The sequence below is a fragment of the Bufo gargarizans genome, chromosome 5 (assembly GCF_014858855.1).
Source record: "Bufo gargarizans isolate SCDJY-AF-19 chromosome 5, ASM1485885v1, whole genome shotgun sequence".
NCBI classification, from domain to species: Eukaryota; Metazoa; Chordata; class Amphibia; order Anura; family Bufonidae; genus Bufo; species Bufo gargarizans.
Genome location: NC_058084.1, coordinates 343331554 through 343352003, shown reverse-complemented (window position 1 = coordinate 343352003; position 20450 = coordinate 343331554). Strand labels below are relative to the sequence as shown.

Below are 20450 nucleotides of genomic sequence, written 5' to 3'. Positions count from 1 at the left end.
GGGAATTTCTCATCTTTTCAGATCCACTGTTCCAGCTGCTCATACAGATTGTGGTTCCTGTTACTTGACCTCATTGTGGTCTGTTACCTATTTATCAGTAGCCCTACCTTATTTGATATTTCTCTCTATGCTGCTTCATTGGTTCATATTGCATATAGCTGGATTATATTGCGTGTCCCCATTTAGTGGACGTTCAGTTGTTTCTGCATGTGTTGGTGACATTTTTACACCGACATGCCGTTCATTTTTGTATACAATTTTATATGTGTGTTTGTTGATGTGTCTAATAAACTTTATATATTTTATTACCTGGTCATTGTCGGATGTGCATTTATAGGGTGGTTCTTTTGACTCTGTCTTGGGTCTGGTGCATGCGTATCATTTTTTACCACCCTTTTGCACTCTCAGGATTACTTTTGTTTATATTGGTGTGCCCCCTATGCCTTAATATTTGAAACCGTGTTCTATTGTCATGATATTACAAGAGTCTGTGTCTATATTTCTAAGGCTACTTTCACACTAGCGTTCGGCTGTCCGCTCGTGAGCTCCGTTTGAAGGGGCTCACGAGCGGACCCGAACGCTTCCGTCCAGCCCTGATGCAGTCTGAATGGATGCGGATCCGCTCAGACTGCATCAGTCTGGCGGCGTTCAGCCTCCGCTCCGCTCGCCTCCGCACGGACAGGCGGACAGCTGAACGCTGCTTGCAGCGTTCGGGTGTCCGCCTGGCCGTGCGGAGGCGTGCGGATCCGTCCAGACTTACAATGTAAGTCAATGGGGACGGATCCGTTTGAAGATGCCACAATATGGCTCAATCTTCAAGCGGATCCGTCCCCCATTGACTTTACATTGAAAGTCTGGACGGATCTGTCCAAGGCTATTTTCACACTTAGCTTTTATATGCTAATATAATGCAGACGGATCCGTTCTGAACGGAGCCTCCGTCTGCATTATTATGATCGGATCCGTTCAGAACGGATCCGATCGAACGCTAGTGTGAAAGTAGCCTTAGTTGTGTTCTACTGTGATGGTTTCACAATGGCATGAATTTGAATTAAATATACTGTGTTTTGTTTAGGTGATTTCACAATAGATAGTGTCTTCATTATATAGGCTGAGTTCTAGTGTGTTGATGTCACGACCATGTTTGTCTTAATTCCTAGGCTGTGTTTTGTATTCAGATGATGTAACAGCAGAGTTCGTTTTTATTCCTAAAATTAACCTGATTATCATGATGTCACAAGTGTTTCAGTTTATAGGAAGTGCTCTATTGTTTACTTATAAACTGTGATGGTGTCACTTAGGGCATGTGTAATTCACGGACATATAACAGACTTGGCACTGGCAGGACGCACAAGCATGTTAATAACTGAAAACATATGTTCCCCTTTTAGATACCATTTTCAAGTTTCTCCATAAATATAGTTTACATACAGTGGTGTAACACTGTATGCATGTCTGTATATAGATTTGAAATGGAACGAACAAGATGTGCTTTAACTGCAGACTGTCAGCTTTAATTTGAGGGTATTTACATCCAAATCAGGTGAACGGTGTAGGAATTACAACAGTTTGCATATGTGCCTCACACTTGTTAAGGGACCAAAAGTAATGGGACAGAACAATAATCATAAATCAAACATTCACTTTTTAACCCCTTAAGTTACACAACTTATACGGATTAATGCAATCTGTAAGGGCTCATGCACATGATCTGTTTTGATTTTATTGCGGACTGTATGCGGAACCATTCATTTCAATGGGTCTGCAAAAAAAAAAACAGAAGTTACTCTGTGTGCTTTCCGTTTCCGTATGTCCATTCTGCAAAAAAAATAGAACATATCCTATTATTGTCCGCATTACGGACAAGGATAGGACTATTCTATTAGGGGCCAGCTTTTCCATTCTGCAAAATACGGAATGCACACGGACGTCATCCGTATTTTTTGCGGATCCATTTTTTGCGGACCTCTCACCCAGTTAAGCCTTTGTGTGCATGATCCCTAAGGCTGAGTTCACAATTCAATTATTTGATTAGGTATTTCCATTAGTTAGGACTCATGCACACGACCATATGTATCTTGCGGTTTGCAAATCACGGACCCGCGAAAAATACTTGTGACATTCATGTGCATTCCGTATTTTGCGGAACGGAACAGCTGGCCCCTAATAGAACAGTACTATCCTTGTCCGTTATGCGGACAATGATAGGACATGGTAATTTTTTTGGGCGGAAAGGACATATATATGGAAACTGAATGCGCAGGGAGTAAATTCCCTTTTTGGGGGACATATTAAAACAAATGGTTCCTTATCCGGTCTGAAAAAAAAAACAAAAAACGGATACGGGAGGAAAATATGTTCATGTGCACGAGCCCTTATTGTGAGCCGAAACCAGGTGCAAGTCAAAGACACAGAACAGTTAGTTATCTTTCCATTATACCTTTTCTCTGAGTAGGCTTCACTACTGGTTTTGGCTCAAAATGGAAATAACTGATGTGTGAGCCTAATCTGTCAAAATGATGTTGGGGAGCAAAAGGATGCAAACATAACCCTGGATGATGTTCTGGGATGTACGGCTCATGCCATATTGCTTACGTGTGGTTAGACTGACATTCAATTTAACATTTAGCTTTCCTTGCTAAATAGCTCAAAAATCTAATATTATAGTATAAGTCAGAAAGTGCCAAAACGATGAACTACAAGTGTTTATAGAAAGAATCTGAACTTTCTACACGCGCCACCAGGCTTCCAGTGCTCCTTCTCCCTTAGGCTACATGATTTAAGTACAGCCTCTATCTCAATAAGTGCTGACAACAGTGTCTGGAATTTAATAAGCTGCACACATGTACAGTGTATTAGATTCTGGTCATAACTATACATACAGGGCATATCAATCTACTTTATGTTGTGTTTGCCTTTGATTAGAACTAGGCTATAGCACGTGTGACACAGACTACATCAAATCTAGATTTTATTTTTATAAACATACTGAACCCGTGTAAAAAAAAAAACGGGTTTTTAGCCTGAAGCTAAATCTGAATATTTAAAAATAAAAAAGACACTAATTAATTTCATTTTGAAGAATGACTCAATGGCCTCCTTTCATCCACAAGTATAGCTTTGTAAGTTTATCTACTGCCATTCTGCCAGTGACATCACATGATGCTAAATGTATCATGAGCTCATGCCCCCTAGGATCTAGTTACGCTAGCATGATTATGTCACTGACTGACGTGATAAGGGCTCGTTCACACGAACAGTCCGTCTATGGAACCATTCATTTCAATGGTTCCGCAAAAAAAAAAAACGGAATGTACTCCGTATGCATTCCGTTTCCGTATTTCCGTTCAAAGATAGAACATGTCCTATTATTGCCCGCAAATCACGTTCCATGGCCCCATTTAAGTCATTGGGTCTGCAAAAAAACGGAACACATACGGAATGTACTCCGTATGTCTCCCATATCCGTTCCGTTTTTGCGGAACCATCTATTGAAAATGTTATGCCAGGCCCAATTTTTTTTAATGTAATTACTGTATATGCCATATGGAAAAACGGAATGGAACCGGAAACACTACTGAAACAAAAAACTGATACATTAAAAACGTCCCACAAAACCCTGAAAAAGCCATACGGTCGTGTGAACGAGCCCTAAGCCTGTAATAATCATAACACTGCTGTTATGAAGGCATTACAGGCATTGCTACCTCACCAACCTCTTTTGCTTTAGGGCTGGACTAGCAACCTATCATACAATACTCATTATGTTCTAGGTGTTGGCCAAACCAGAATGTAGGTACTGGAGAGGCATAGCTATGCTTTCATTTAACTGGGATTCACGGGATACTATATCTCATTATGGAGAGTGCCTACCGGAATTCCAAAGGACTGTTGCCTGGTCTATAAGACTCCTCGGGCCATTGAGGCACTCTCCATAATGAGATATTGCATTCCTCAAATCCTGACCCAGGCCTCTCACCCAGTTTAGCCTACTCTGTGCTCTCCACAGATGTGGGGCAATCACCCCAAAACAGCTGTCTACAGATGAGGTGCTGGTTTAGGCTACTTTCACCCTGGCGTTTTGGTTTCCGTTTGCGAGATCCTTTCAAGGATCTCATAAGCGGTCGAAAACAGATCAGTTTTTCCCTTAATGCATTCTGAATGGATAAGGATCTGCTCAGAAGGAATCAGTTTGGCTCCGTTCCGCCTCCATTCCGCTTTGCAGCATTTTGGTGTCCGTCTGACGAAACTGAGTTATCCTTCCCCCATTGACTTTCAATGATGTTCAAGATGGATCCGTTTTGGCTATGTTTAAGATAATACAAATGGATGCATGCGGTTGTATTATCTGAACGGATTCGTTTGTGCAGATCCATGACGGATCCGCACCAAACGCGAGTGTCCAAGTAGCCTTAATTATTATCCAAGTCATGTCTCAAGGCCTGTTTAAAAGGTTAAAGATTGACCTATAGGATAGCTACCTTACATCTGGTGGTATTAGAGGCAGAGCTTGTTAAGAGCTCATTTGCGTACCTTCTTCCATTAACTTGGACAGTTTTCTGCCCCAGTCTTGAGCCTCATTACCCTGTTCAAGGCAGAAGTGTCTAAGTTCACGCCATTTATAGGCTTTGTAAACCTGCCCCACTGTCTTTGCACATCTGTGATCAACTCAACCATATTAATTAGGACGTATCGTGTTCCTTTAGGCCGAATGCACACGGCCGTTGTATGATCGATACCAGTGTATTACTGTACTGTGGCGGCAGCAGGGAGCGCACGGCGTCATAGCAACCAATGACGCCGTGCGCTCCTGCACTCAGCAGGAATCCAGGCCGCGGTTCCACGGACCGCTCACGGCCGTGTGCATTCGGCCTTAATGAGGTGCCAGTGTCTAAGGTAGATATATATTAATGATGTGTCTAAAACAGGGGTGCACAACCTGCGGCCCGGGGGCCACATGCGGCCCTTGATACCATTCTGTGCGGCCCCCAACCATCTGGTAACAGACATGTATGCCTATGTCTTGTGGCTGCTCACATGCATTTTTCATTTATTCTTCCATTAGATGGGAGTCCTGGAGGTATAACTAGACATTTATGATATATAACTGTGTGTACAATACGCAATAAATACAGTATTTCACTTGTTAATACCCCTTTAACTTTTATTTTCGGCCCTTGTTATTCCTTCAGTCTGACAATGTGGCCCCCTCCCAGAAAACGTTGTGCACCCCTGGTCTAAAAGATCGGCCCCTGTTGTGTTTTATTTATGGAAGCAAACTTACTTTTTTATTTTACGTTTTATTCTACAATATGCAGAATGTTATACTTACTTCTACTAATGCAATTATTCGGCATCGTAGGCTGTGTCGTAATCTTATCCGGAACGAACACGTCCTCATTTGAGACATTGAAGTTGAGTTCTTCTAATTGCTCTACATCATCCAGAGGTGAAGACTTTGCTTTTTGCTGCTCAATAACTTCCAGCCCATCGACTGTTTTGGACTGTTCAGCATTTCCCCTGCTCTTTGCTGGTGAAGTGCTTCCATTAGTGCAGTCTGACTTCTTATCCGCTGAAGTATGGTCCTCGGCATCACTGCATGCTTTATTGATAGCTGTGAAGTCTGGCGAGCTTGTCTGACTCAAGCTATCAGACAGGCTGTACGGCAGTTCCTTTGGAATGTAGTATCCCTGTACTATTCCGGCAAACTTTGATCCTTGGCTGGCAGCATCCTCAATCTAGAAATAAATGGCATACATTTAACGAAGATTAGTGACTTCTCGGAAATCTCAGTTTGAATTCTTATGAAGGGTTTACAATAATATGCTTCAGAATGAACACAATGTGAAAAGAATCGATAACGGCTTCAGCCCAACCAATATAACAACAATACAGAATGAGCTGTTTAGCCCTCTTTCAGGAAATGTGTCATAAGAGTACTTTCACACTAGCGTTTTTCTTTTACCGAGTTCCGTCAAAAGGGCTCAATGCCGGAAAAGAACTGATCAGTTATATCCCCATGCATTCTGAATGGAGAGCAATCTGTTCAGGATGCATCAGGATGTCTTCAGTTCAGTCTTTTTGACTGATCAGGCAAAAGATAAAACCGCAGCATGCTACGGTTTTATCTCCAGCCCCAAAAACTGAAGACATGCCTGAATGCCGGCATTTTTTTTCCATAGGAATGTATTAGTGCCGGATCCTGCATTCTAAATACTGGAATGCACAGACCGAAAAATAAATAAATGCCGGATCCGTTTTTTCCGGATGACACCGGAAAGATGGATCTGGCATTTCAATAAATTTTTCAGACTAATCAGGCATTTTTAAGACTGATCAGGATCCTGATCAGTCTTACAAATGCCATCAATGGCATATGTTTTGTGACGGTTCCGGTGACGGAATTGCTTGCCAGATCACTCTGGGCAAGTGTGAAAGTAGCCTAAGAAAACTAACTACTGTTTAAATCAAGTTTTCATGTCAAACATATTGTTAACAAATGTTTAGTGATGCCATGTTCAATTATTCATGTCACTATCAATTTTTTTATTTTTTTATCCTGCTGAAGTTTTCGCACCAGGCACAAAAATAAGTACCACTTCTTGGGCTTTCCAGATTACTCTTCAGCAGTCATCTCATTTTCATCACAGGCAGAAATACAGTAAAAGGTATCATCTATAAATCGTTAACACAGAATCCACCATTTATGAAAGGTGATTGTCAAAGGTTATTTACTCCTTCCTTGTACAATGACCTCTTCACAGGTCACAGAAATCAATGAGACCCATACAGTCTTTTGTGTCTTTGGCCCATGGTGGTTGCTGTAAAGCCTAGCTTTAAATGCTGTTCATAACAGCTCAGACAAGATGGCTGCCCCTCATAATTATATTCAGGAAACAGAATGAAAAAAAAAAATCCCACAATCAGAAAATAAATACAGATAAAAAAAAAAAAAAAGAGATGTGCTACTATCTGGTTTTTAATAAGTAAAATAAAAATTGTAGGTGAACGTTCCCTTTAAATGAAGAGTCAGTGAAAAATGTACTGTGGGGATGCGCTCTGGTAATTAGGACTAGCGGATGCACTATAGAGGCAAAGTACACAGTTCTTGAATCAAACAGCAGTGTTTATTCACACATTGGTATATAACAAAAGGCAGATAAGACGTATCACAAAACGCAGGTGGCTTGGAGTTTGTTCACACACAAGAATAGTGAGGCCGGACGGAGCCGCAGGATCAGGGGAGGCCGGCATGAGGGGTTTTGGTGTAGCGAGGGCTGGGCTGGATAGGGTTAAGCTGCTGGAGAGGGGGAGTGACCAGAGAGGGGGCGGGCGTTTAGGCCGTTTGTTCAGGAAGGAAGGCAGGGGAGCGGGCGCCATTTTAGCTGAAGCAAGGAGACTGCATCTCATCAGCAGCAGCAGCATCGCATGCTGTTATGGCCGATACAGCGGAGGCGATGCTGCAGCGCTTGCGGGAGGCGGCGGATTCCAGGGGACATGGATGGCTAGAGCAGCAGGTGAATGCGCTATTGGGGGGGGTGGAGGAGGGTACAGCTAGCCCTGCTCCACCAGTTAGACGGCCGCAGCGGGTATGGCCGCCGGCGCGCCTGAGCCACAATTTACCCCCGGGTCCGGCACCGTGTCAGGAGCCCCTCAGGGGACCCTTCACGCCGGGGGCCAGCAAGTCTTACCTCTCCTTCAGCCTCCCGGCGTGGGAGGAATCCACATGTCCGGCGGGACCCAGGGGCTGCAGGGGGGGCTCCCTCTCAGCCCACAGCAGCAGCAGTCAGGGATGCAGGATCCCCTTCCAGCCCTGGGAGGAGGAGGCCTGCTCTGCGAGGGACTAGTAGCAGCAGCAGAGACGTCAGCGGGGCTGCGCAGTTAGTTTCCGGTGCACGGCGCAGGCCCTCACAGGTTGCCCCCCTAGCAGTGGCATACGAGGCTGTGCCTGGCAGGTCCAGTAGCGGGCACAGGCCTCGCCAAGATCTTCAGTCGGAGGAGGAGGACGAGGTTGTTCTGGCGGGGTCCCACCTCCAGAGCAGGCCTCTTGGGCGCGAAGATTCGGTTTCAGAGCGTCACGGGGCTGCGCATCTTGGCGGAAGGGATGTTCGCAGCCTCTTTTAGAAGACGGACAGCTTGTGGCTGGTCCTGACCACCTAGATGTGAGTGAGCTTGCCAGAGTCCTGTCCAACGCGCCCAGCGCGGCTGCTGCTGGGGTGCCGCCGCCGTCTGAAGCAAGCGATCAAGTGAGGACCGTGTCAGTTGATCCAGGAGCCACGCAACAGGAATCAGGACCCTCGGCTGCTGGGTTCACAGCGCCCGGGCAGCTTGGTGAGACATCCTTGGAGTCATTGCTTTCCATATTTCAAGGGTCAGGTAGTTTGGGTGGGAGTAATAATACTATTATTGGTGGTTTGGGATGCTTGTTGTGTGGTTTAGCCGGGGTTAGTCCAGATGGGGGGGCGGGGGGGGGGGGTTAGGTTCGGCACCCTTACAGGCTTGGGGTTTGGGGACTGGGGGGGTACGGTGTCGTCACCCACTAACGAAGGAGTAGCAGGGTCAGTGTCAGTGCAAACGCAGGCGGGGGCGGGGGGGCTGGGGGAAGAGGATAGACCCAGGTTGGATGATGCTGCAAAAGGGGAAGTGTACATGTGCTTTGAAGACAGAGGTGCGGGAGAAAATTTGGCGGGGTAAATATATCGAAATTTTCTCTCTCTTCTCGTTAGAGCGTTTCAATCTAGATGTAGTGAGGAAGGATGGGGTTAGGAAAAAGGAGGATGATAAGCGTCGTTTTCGCCTACTACCGCGGACGTTTGGTAATTGGCTGCAGGCCTTTGCCATTCTGGCGAGTGCAATTGGGGAAAAGTCTCCTGATTGCTGTTCCCCTCTTTTTTGTTACCTAGACGCTATTGGGGAGGCTTATCGGGTGTATAGCGGTTCTGGGTGGTTGCGGTATGACAGACAATTCCGTCAAAGGAAAGCGGTTTGTCCTACTATGAGATGGGACCATAAGAATATAGCCTTATGGATGCGAGTTACGGCTCCCGCAAGGACTAGTCAGTCTTTTCGGAGTGAGTCAGGGGGGGCGGCCCAGTCTTCGGGTACAGTGCCAGTCGGTAAGGGTTTCTGCTTCCTTTTTAATGAAGGGAGTTGTAAATTCGGGCAAAAATGTAGATTTAGGCACGAGTGCTCCATGTGTGGAGGGGGTCATGGGGCCAACAGGTGCTTTAGAGGCGGAAGACAGAGGGGGGGGGGGGTGATGTGTTTGCTAAATGGGCGGACTCCAGTACGGGTGGAAAAGATGGAGGATTATCTAAGTAGGTACCCTAGCCGGGAAGTGGCAGAGTTTTTACGTTTGGGTTTTCAGTTTGGTTTTCATATTTCCTCTCACCCGTTACCTGTGGTGGAGACGCGAAAGAATTTGCGCTCGGCATTAGAATTCCCGGATATAGTGTCTGAAAAATTAGCCAAGGAAGTTTCTTTAGGAAGGATGGATGGTCCGTTCGTTACGCCGCCCATGAGTAATTTGTGGATCTCCCCTTTGGGTCTAGTCCCAAAAAAGGAGCTTAACAAATTTTAGGCTTATTCATCATTTATCTTTCCCTAAGGGCGGGTCGGTCAACAAAGGCATAGACCCCGAGCTCTGTTCAGTGGTTTATGCTTCCTTTGATGCGGCTGTTGGGTGAAGAGGTTAGGGCAGGGTACCCTATTGGCAAAATCTGATATCGAATCTGCATTCCGCTTGTTACTGGTTCACCCGGATGGTTTATATTTACTTGGTTGTTTTTGGAATGGCGGTTATTTCGTGGACAGGTGTTTGCCAATGGGCTGTTCTGTGTCTTGTGCATACTTCCAGCGTTTCAGTTCTTTTTTAGAGTGGGTAGTGGTTCAGGAATCAGGTTGCTCGTCTATTCTCCACTATCTAGACTTTTTTTGTGTTTGGGGTCGGGAGGTTCTAGAGTTTGTGCCTTGCTGTTATCCACGTTGCAATCCGTTTTTGAGTGTTTTTGGGTTCCCTTGGCGAGGGGAAAAACTGTGGGCCCTACAACGGAGTTAAGTTTTCTGGGGATAGTCATCGACACCATGCGCATGGAGTGTAGACTACCAGACGAGAAGGTGGTGGATTTGAGGGCAGGGGTAGCGGCCGCGTTGAGGGCAAAGAAGATTCGTCTGCGGGATTTACAGTCTTTGCTGGGCAAATTTAATTTTGCCTGTCGCATTCTTCCCATGGGACGCATCTTTAGTAGGAGGTTGGCTTCCACGACCGGAGGTATTGTGGCTCCACGCCACTTTATCAGGCTGGGCAGGAAACTAAAAGAGGATCTCAGGGTGTAGGATTCTTTTTTGTAGCATTTTAACGGTAGGGCACTGGTTATGGGGGGGTTGTTGATAGTTTTGATTTCGATTTGTTCACTGATGCTGCAGGCGGGGTTGGTTTTGGGGTGTACTGCAATGGACAGTGGTGCGCGGGGGAGTGGCCAGAATCCTGGATATTAAAGGGATGGGTGAAGAACGTGACGTTGTTGGAGCTCTTTCCAATTGTGCCTGCGGTTTCGCTGTGGGGTGAGAAGTTTAGGGACCGGAAGGTCAGGTTTCACTGCGATAACTTAGGTGTGGTGCAAGCTATCAATGGTTTGTCTGCATCTTCTCCCCCGGTGATTCGTTTGTTGCAACGTCTGGTTCTTATGTGTCTCTCTCTTAATACTTGGATAGTAGCTGTGCATGTGGCAGGGTCTTCTAATGGTATCGCTGACGCACTTTCTCGTTTACAGTGGGAGCGGTTTCGGCGCTTGGCCTCAGACGCGAGTCCGGACGGGTTAGTGTGTCCAGTGTCGCTGTGGGAGATCTTGGAGGTACAATAAGGGATTTGTTGCGGGCATCATTGAGTGAGGGCACCTGGAGGGTATATGATAGGGTATGGAGCACTTGGCAACGGTGGTGTGATGACCTAGGGGTCGAGGTGTTGGATGGGGAAATTCCGCTTTTGCTCTTCATTGGTCATGTGAAGGAACAAGGATGGTCGGTTGTGCAGATGAATAGCTGCATGGCGGGTTTGGCCTTTGGGTTTAAGTTGCGCAATTCCCAGACATCACTAAGTCCTTTTTGGTGCGGCAGGTGTTAAAGGGATATAGAAGATTTCATCGGGTACATGACACTCGTTTGCCTGTGTCTTTTTCTCTGTTGCTTCAGTTAGGCGAGCAGGTTGCATTGGTCTGCCACTCGGTTTCGGAATTTAGGTTATTTCGGTTAGCATTTGCTCTGGCCTTTTTCGGGGCGTTTCGGTTTGGGGAGTTGGTATGTAGTAGTGTGAGTCGTGAAGGTGGTTTATGTGGGGAGAATGTAGTTCTGTATGCTGACAGGGTGGTAATTTATATGCGTTTTTCCAAAACCGATCAGGAGGGGAGGGGTCAGTATGTGACGTTGTTTGAGGTACCAGGTTGTTTGATGTGTCCAGTTCAGTGTTTTGCGGGACTTCCAAAGGGAGTCTCGAGTTAGTAACGGCCCGCTTCTCCGACATGCGGATGGGTCCTTCTTGTCAGGTTTTAATTCTTGGCGGTGTTTAAAAAATGTTTGCGTTGCCTGGGAATGGACTCTGGTAGATTCACGGGTCAGTCCTTCAGGATTGGGGCGGCCACAGAGGCCGCGCGGCTGGGCGTCTGAGATGAGGTGATTAAGCGCATTGGGAGGTGGGAGTCAGACCGTTTTCATTTGTATGTGCGGTTGGGATCGATTTGAGGGTCTGTTTTCTAATCATTGTTACTTTTGTTGTCTTGCAGGTGCCGCCCTGTTGTTAGTGTGGATTTTGGGACACTCCTTCATTTTCTGGGGGGCCCTGCGGGCGGATGTTCGGCGAAACTGGCGTCAGTTGGGGTTTGACCGAGAGGTGGCTGTGGTGCGGTGGATTGGGCGTCGCGGTATGTTATGGGGAAGTGTTCTGCAAGAGGTGCATCGGCACGCCAGATTGGATATCGCCCTGGATGTACTAGTGTTGCACGTAGGGGGTAATGACCTTGGTGTTCGTCCTTGCAGGGAGTTGATTCGCGACATCAGGTTCGATTTTTTGCGATTGTGGTCCCTTTTCCCATCCATGGTCACTGTGTGGTCGGACATTGTGCCAAGGAAATCCTGGAGGGAGGCTAGGTCGGTTGACAAGTTGAATAGGGCCAGAATTAAATTAAATTGTGTGATTGGGCGTTTTTGTGCCAGGCATAGGGCAGTGTCGGTGCGGCACCCTGAGCTGGAATCGGGGACCAGCGGTTTCTGGAGGGATGATGGAGTCCACCTTAATGCGTCCCTGGATTTGCAAGGCGGCGTGGAGAGAGCTCTCCGTGTGTGGCGGAACGCGCGAGCTTAAGGTTAGAGTCAAGCTGCACGTTGTTGGCAGGGGGAGGTCATAGAAGCTGGGGCTACTGGATGGTACAGGTGAATGAGAGGGCCTCAATGGTGGGGCTGGACTCTCAGAGTTGGGGCACCTGGTTGGCTTAGTGTGGCATCCATCAGTGGGTGTCCCCGAGCTTGTGGTACGCGGCTGGGGGCAGGATGGAATTGCCGTGGTGGTTTTTGGTCGGTTAAGGTGCATTATGTGGCTTCTACGACCTCCCTCGTCAGTTCTAGGTCAGAAGGGTTATGTTATTATATTGTAATTATTTATATTATTTAATAAAAAACGTCTGCTGTGGCCGATTTAAACCGACCAGTGGCTGTGCGTGGTTATTGGGGGTGGTGTAAGGATTTGATGGGTTAGTTAACGGGTGGTTGGGTCACGAGCTTAGCCAATAACCCTACTCAAGTGAGGCCGGACGGAGCCGCAGGATCAGGGGAGGCCGGCATGAGGGGTTTTGGTGTAGCGAGGGCTGGGCTGGATAGGGTTAAGCTTCTGGAAAGGGAGGATCGGCCAGAGAGGGGCGGGCGTTTAGGCCGTTTGTTCAGGAAGAAAGGCAGGGGAGCGGGCACCATTTTAGCTGAAGCAAGGAGATGGCATCTCCCTCCCTCCCACCCTTTGTTTGATGTCATAGAACGGGTGGATAGGCGCTATATATATAAAAAAATTAAAAAAGTATGAATTTTGAGCCATTACGGGATCGTTCTGGTGGATGGTGTATTTGTTTCCTTTGGGGGCAGAGGTTCATGGAGTTACGGTTTGGACAACTGGCTATATGTGTTTGTTGTCGCGGCAGTCGTGGCGGGGGGAGGTCATAGAAGCTAGGGCTACTGGATGGTACAGTTGAATGAGAGGGCCTCAATGGTGGGGCTGGACTCTCATAGTTGGGGCACCTAGTTGGCTTAGTGTGGCGTCCATCAGTGGGTGTCCCCGAGCTTGTGGTACGCGGCTGGGGACAAGATAGAATTGCTGTGGTGATTTTTGGTCAGTTAAGGTGCATTACGCGGCTTCTACGACCTCCCTCGTCAGTTCTAGGTCAGAAGGGTTATGTTATTATACTGTAATTATTTATGTTGTTTATGTTATTTATATTATTTAATAAAAAACGGCTGCTGTGGCCGATTTAAACCGACCAGTGGCTGTGCGTGGTTATTGGGGGTGGTGTAAGGGTTTGATGGGTTAGTTAACGGGTGGTTGGGTCACAAGCTTAGCCAATAACCCTACTCAAGTCCATAAACAATAAAAGTCACCTTTTCTCCTGGGTGTTAATTCACACCCTGTTAGCCGTTCAGCCTCATTAAGTCCATAGGCGGCCTGTTTGCCTTTAGAGGGGCCTGAGTCCTCCAGCCTGGCTCAAACCTCAAATCCCAGCACAGCCCTCAGTTCACAGCACACAGACTCCTGAGCTCCACTGTCAGAGGGAGGTAAATCCACCACACCTGGCAGTGCTGGCTGGTTTTTATTCCTGGCAAAACCCGGCATGGAACATGGTGAGTAGTCAACCACCCAGCACTTTGACTACTCCCAGGATCAGCTATGACAGCCATGCTAAATCTCAAGGTGTCAATTAGCAATAGCTGCTGCTGATACTTAAAATACCGGCTCTTACTTCACCGAGGCCAGGAACCTCAGTGACACATACCTTCCATCCACAATGATTCCAGTACACACATTATGCATTACTGTAGAAGAAACATCAATTATGGCATCTTTATCAATATCACATATGACATCTTTTCCAGCATGCATAATATTTCTGGGCACATACTGCTGCCCTGCTACTTTAGGTGGGCAGGGACGATGCTCCTCTCACACCATATCTGTGGAAATTCCAGTACTTTGGCAGCAGGTCTGGTCAACTGTGTCCTATGTGTCAATTGGAGATATTCATCACTGAACCTCACCTCATTCAGCAGTATTGCAAGAGTTAAAGGGGTTGTCTCATCATGGATAATGGGTGCATATCGCTAGGATATGCCCTCATTGTTTTATAGGTGCGGGTCCCACCGCTGGACCCGCACCTATATCGAGAATGGAGCCCCGCAAGTGAAGGAGGGCGCACTGCGCATGCACAGCAGCCCTCCATTAATTTTCTATGGGTCGGCGAAAAGTGCTCGGCTATTTCTTTTGGCCCCATAGAAGTGAATGTGTCATGGTCTTACCTTCTTGCTGTTCTCCTTCGTTTGACATGTGCTGGCGGCCATCTTGGTTTCTGGGTTTCTTGTAGCCTCCCACCCTGCGGCTTCTCCTTCCCACTGGGAGGAGCTGGATGCCTAGCTCATATATATAGGAGGTCTGTGGCTTCAGTTCCTTGCTTGGTCCTCCTGTGTTCACATGCTTCTAAGACTGCTGCTGCTTCTGGTTCCTGATCCTGGCTTCGTCTGACTACCCTTCTGGTTCCTGATCCTGGCTTCGTCTGACTACCCTTCTGGTTCCTGATCCTGCTTCGTCTGACTACCCTTCTGGTTCCTGACCTCTGGCTTCGCAAGACCCTGCTTCGGTTTAGCCATCCGTTTGGACTTTTGCCTTACAGCTTGGTTTTCAATAAAGCCTTCTTATTTCCACTTATCTCTTGTTGTACGTCTGGTTCATGGTTCCATGACAGAATGGGAGCAGAGGCTGAGCATGCGCGGTACCATCCCGTTCATTTCTATGAGTAGACAGCTTGGTGGTGGCCGGACCGAAGTCCTCCAGCCACCACCTTGCAGGGCTTGCAGCAGTGTCTTGTCTGCCTGTGTACCGACGTCTGCCTGATTACCAGATTCCAACCCTCTGCCACCTGACCTGAACCATGCATTATCACTGTAGTGACCTTGTGCTGCCCTGAACTTTGGAGTGTTTCTTGGATTTTCAAAACAAAAATCTGCCTGCCCTGAACTTTATAAATTTATACATTTTACATCCATATCGGGTCTAGACTCTGCCCATCATCTTATAATTTAGACATTACTGGGACATATCACCAAAGTCGATAATCCTATCACTCTGGTCACTGAGCTTCTGGATAAGGAGATAAGTTCTTAGATTTAGCATAGGACAGTATGGGGCAAACAGATAATGTAGCTGTGCAAAAATACACAGAGAATCATATGAATTTTGTCAGAAGGATCAATGGAATTCAAAGCAGAAATGGATGCCATAAAAGTGTAGTTCAGCATCACAGGCACTAAAAATAACATATAAAGAAATAGAAAGTAAACCAAACCTGAAAGATAATAGATTACCTCTTATATGACAAAGGGTAGTAAATACAAAGTCACTTATATCATGAGCTGGATACTGTAATCAAGCAAGCAACCAATATCACTTCATACATATATGCGCCACAGGCTCTCATCCTGCCTCCAGGAACAACATATGTTTTCAAGCATTTTAATTATCTTGGCTTTAAATTCCAAAGTTTACAATAATTAGTTTCATATGCCCTAGGTCCATGAATATTTTGCTTCACATCTATTAAATTACTTTTTATGCAGGCATAAAATATAATAAATTCCATTGTAAAAAAAAATATATACTTTTACTACATATAGGTACAAAAACAAAGTAATATCATTGGAAGACTCAAACTCACAGGGTTTATCCACTATTTTGATATTGATGGCCCATCCTTAGGACAGGTCATCAGTATCAGTTTGACGCAGGCATCACACCCGTGACGCCACACTCCCTGCTGATCAGTTGTTACCCTATAAGCTCTGGCATCAGATGTCGGTGCTAGAACTACACAGATCAGTCCACTGTGTAGTGGACCAAGCTGGTAATGGCAGTGTTTCAGGAGTAGCATTGCCGTTACCACAATGGACGGTGCTGTGTAGTTTTAATGCCGACTTTCATCAGCAAGGCTACAAAGTTAGAGCTGTTTGGTGGGGATCCTAAGGATTGGCTATCAGGATCAAAATCCTGGTCAACCTCATTAGGATGGCAGATATTTGTAACCATTTGTACCTGATCATGAGTGGCGCATTTACATGCAGCAGTCATCATTGCTCTATATGGGGACAAGTGATTGCAGTAGTAGTAGTCCTTATTCCTCGTCCTCAGATTTCTGTTTACACAGAACAATCTGCTGCCCAGAAACAATGATTTTGGGCACTATATCAATGGTGCTTGTTCACTGGGTGATCAGTGGCACATCCACACCGGTCAATTATCGGGAACGAGCATTTGTACAAATGCTTATTCACAGTAATCAGCCCAATAATCATCCCATGTAGATGGGCCTTCACTCTCAGATGACAAGAATGTACCTGGATATTTGCTGGAAACTAACTTTTTGGATTGTCTTTTCTTTTAATCTTTATAAAGCTTCTTATCAGAAAACTGATGTCCAACTGGTGGCTGTCATGAGCACCGTGCAGAGTCATAACTAGGCTTTAATTCACTTGGAGCAAAGATGTAGCTAGCAGTCTGAGCTCTACAACCAAATAACTGCCAGAATGTGCCTTGTTGGCACCTCTAATAAGACCCATAACCTAGGGTACATCCCTCCTCATGAGAGGAAACAATTCAGCTATAAGGGCTCATGCACACGACCATATGTATTTTGTGGTCCGCGAAAAACGGATCTGCAAAAAATACGGATGACATCCATGTGAATTCCATATTTTGCAGAACGGAACAGCTGACCCTTCATAGAACAGTCCTATCCTTGTCCGTAATGCGGATAATTGCCCCAATTGTGCCATCAGCTCTCCCCCCTATTGTGCCATCATCTGTCCCCCCTTGTGCCATCAGCTTAACTCCCCCAGTGCCATCATCTCTCCCCCCTTGTGCCATCAGCTCTCCCCCCACTGTGCCATCAGCTCTCCCCCACTGTGCCATCAGCTCTCCCCCCCACTGTGCCATCAGCTCTCCCCCCCACTGTGCCATCAGCTCTCCCCCCCACTGTGCCATCAGCTCTCCCCCCACTGTGCCATCAGCTCTCCCCACACTGTGCCATCAGCTCTTCCCACACTGTGCCATCAGCTCTCCCCACACTGTGCCATCAGATCTCCCCCTTGTGCCATCAGCTCTCCCCCCTTGTGCCATAGTCTCTGCTGCCTTGCTCCTCCTGACACCCGGATTGCAGAGTAATTGGTTGCTATGACTCTGTGCACTCCGGGCGCCCGGCTTTAGTCGCGCCCCCACCCTCTCGGTTTCACCAACTTACCTTTTCAGCAGGGGCCCGCCGACACTCCATCGTTCCACGCTGCTCTGCGCCTGACGTCACACAGCGCGTCAGGTCACGGCGTACGTACGTCAGGAGGTCAGTGCAGTGCAGGACCATGGACGTGCTGTGAAGTGTCTGGAGGCCCCCTGCTGGAAAGGGGAGTATTCTGAGAGCAGTGGGAGACCACAGAGCGGGACTAATAGCAAGCGCCTCACTCCCGCTCTGTAGTCACATGACACAAACGAATCTTTGATCCAAAAAATTTGCATTGAGGATTTTTTTGTGTTGAATTACTCGATTTATTCGAGTAATCATTTCAGCCCTACATGACTCCCTTTGAAAATGACCAATAGAGGACAATGCAGTTGGTGCAAACTCACAATTAACTTATATCATCACAATCGGGTTCTAGTTCCCACATGATGACAGATATATCCATCATGAGGAACTCCCCCGGGATTGCGTCAGCAGCTCGGCTGTAATACACAACTGGGCTTCAGGTAAAACTGCCTGGATTGACTGTAGTATTTAAATAGTTGTCACAGGGGTGGCGCTCCCTCTTTGTGGCCATCACAACCCCATTATGCAAATCCAAGGCAGTAATGCATTACCATGGCAGGCAGGGGCCTAACAAAGGCCATGACAGATACAGAAAGCTCCATCCAAAGCATTGTGGTCATGCTGAGTAGCTGCAGCTCTGCACCCAGTCACTTGAATGGAATGCAACAACCCAATACAAACCCCTTAGACCCCTACTAATCTTATACTGATGATCTATTCTAAGTATCTAAGTATAGATCATCCATATTAAGAGACAGACAAGCCTGGGCATTAAAGGATTAATAGAAAAATGCAATGAAAATCCAACAACACTTTTGCCCTCCAAAGGTATTTATTTTCAGCCTGCTGTTATGAAGTGACTAAACTAGCAACTCAACCCATTGGAGGAATTTATAAAGACTGGTGTTTCATACCGGGAAGTGCACTAATGTATGAGAAACCTCTTCAATTTGGTGAATCTTCTAGCAGTGCACTATGATCTGGGGTAGCTTTGTGCTATAATTTATGTCAATTTATGGTGTAAATGAAAGTAAATCTGCCGACACACGGGAGGACCTGTCCCTACCACTATTGCAAAAGTTGAAATATTGTTGATAATGTTTGCTCAAAATGCAGCTTGTACCGGACTTTCAACTGTTGCATCCCCGATAACTGGTGTACAGTATTTGATAAGTTCTTCCCATGTGTTCTATAAGCGTTTTAGTTTATAAACTGAATATCATCTGTGATCTGAAGGGAGCTACACTTTGAGTGGAGGACTGCTTATGGCTTCATTCCAAGTGCTAGTTCCAGCAGCATCAGTGCCAGATGTCGAACCTCCACCGATTGTACATTGATAACCTATCCTGAGGGCAAGTCATCAATCTCAGAAGCCTGGAAAACCCCTTTAAAGCGACTGCAATCTGATCACTTGATGACATTTCAAACTCAGGAAGAGCAATAGACACAATGTGACTGATCATTTTACTTCAAGTGCTTGTTGGTCACTGTCTCTACCACAGTGAAGAAGTGCATCCTGACGAGTCAGTGGTAATGAAACTTTAAGAATTGCCATCAATTTAATACTTGTCTATCTTTACTAATAGTGAAGTAGAAGTATGCTTTTTCTTCCCATGATTTATGCCATATTATACATTCAACTTCTATATGAATTTATAGTACACCTTCTTCTACCAGTAAAGCCAGTATCATAGCCTTATTTCTAACCTTTCAATTACAGTTGAGAAGTAGATGGTCGCCTCAAAGAGAAATGGAACCAAGACCTGCTGGCTCTCAAGATCGGTGATGGTATTCACTGCCCAATCCTTTACTCATCTTATAAGATATGTATGTTTGACATGTCTTAAAAAGTTATAAGTAATAATGGGTAATTATGGCAAAGCTCCAGCAAAAAGGCTTGAGAGGCCCTTAACCCCTTAGTGACCAAGCCTGTTTGGGCTTTAATGACCAAGCCAGACTTTGGAAATCTGACGTGTTGTCACTTTAGCAGAGAATAACTTTGTAAAAAGGTTTTGCACATTAAAGTAATTCTGACAATGTTTTCTCGTCACATATTGTACTTTACTTAGGTGGTAAAATTTTACCGATAAAATAGGCGTATCTTTATAAAAAAACTTAAAAATGTCTAAAAATTTGTAGAATTTGGCATATTTTCCTATTTTCAACTGCAATATCTCACATACATACATAAATACTAATCAATATTTTTAGCAGAAATATATTTCCATATCTTTACTTTGTTTTGGCTGCACTCACAAAAAACTTTAACTTTTTTTATTTATTTAGGAGACTTACCATTTTAACATAAATTTTAAAATGTTTAGGGTCCATTCACACGTCCGTTTTTTCTTTCCTGATCTGTTCCGTTTTTTGCGGAACAGATCAGGACCAGATCAGGACCCATTCATTTTCAATGGGTCCTGGAAAAAATCGGACAGCACAATGTGTGCTGTCCGTTTCCGTTGTTCCGTTCCGCATGTCCGTTTAAATATAAAACATATCCTATTATGTTCCTGAAAAATCGGATCCTGGTACAATGCAAAGTCAATGGTTCCGCAAAAAACGGAAGACATTCGGATGTCATTCCGTATGTCTTCCGTTTTTTGCGGAATCCGTTCCTGGAAACACATAGCAAATTTTTATTTTATTTTTTTTCAAAGAAATCCAAACAACTTTATTTGATTATTGAAATGTATACATGTTTCCGTTTTTTGCGGATCCGCAAAAAACGGATGACATACGGAAACATTTTCAGGAACAACGGATCCGCAAAAAACGGACCGAAATTCGGATTATAGAAAAATACTGACGTGTGAATGTAGCCTTAAAGTACATATTTTTTCCTGCAACAAGCCA

General features: G+C 45.7%; 1 protein-coding gene across 1 annotated transcript in view; it reads right to left on the bottom strand.

Moving 5' to 3' along the window:
* The window catches only part of RFTN1 (raftlin, lipid raft linker 1), a 340728-nt gene that overhangs the window by 69879 nt on the left and 250399 nt on the right, over window positions 1-20450 (bottom strand). The window contains exon 5 of the mRNA XM_044293566.1: window positions 5333-5738. Within this exon, the coding sequence (XP_044149501.1) occupies window positions 5333-5738 (406 nt within the window). The remainder of the gene's footprint in view (window positions 1-5332; window positions 5739-20450) is intronic.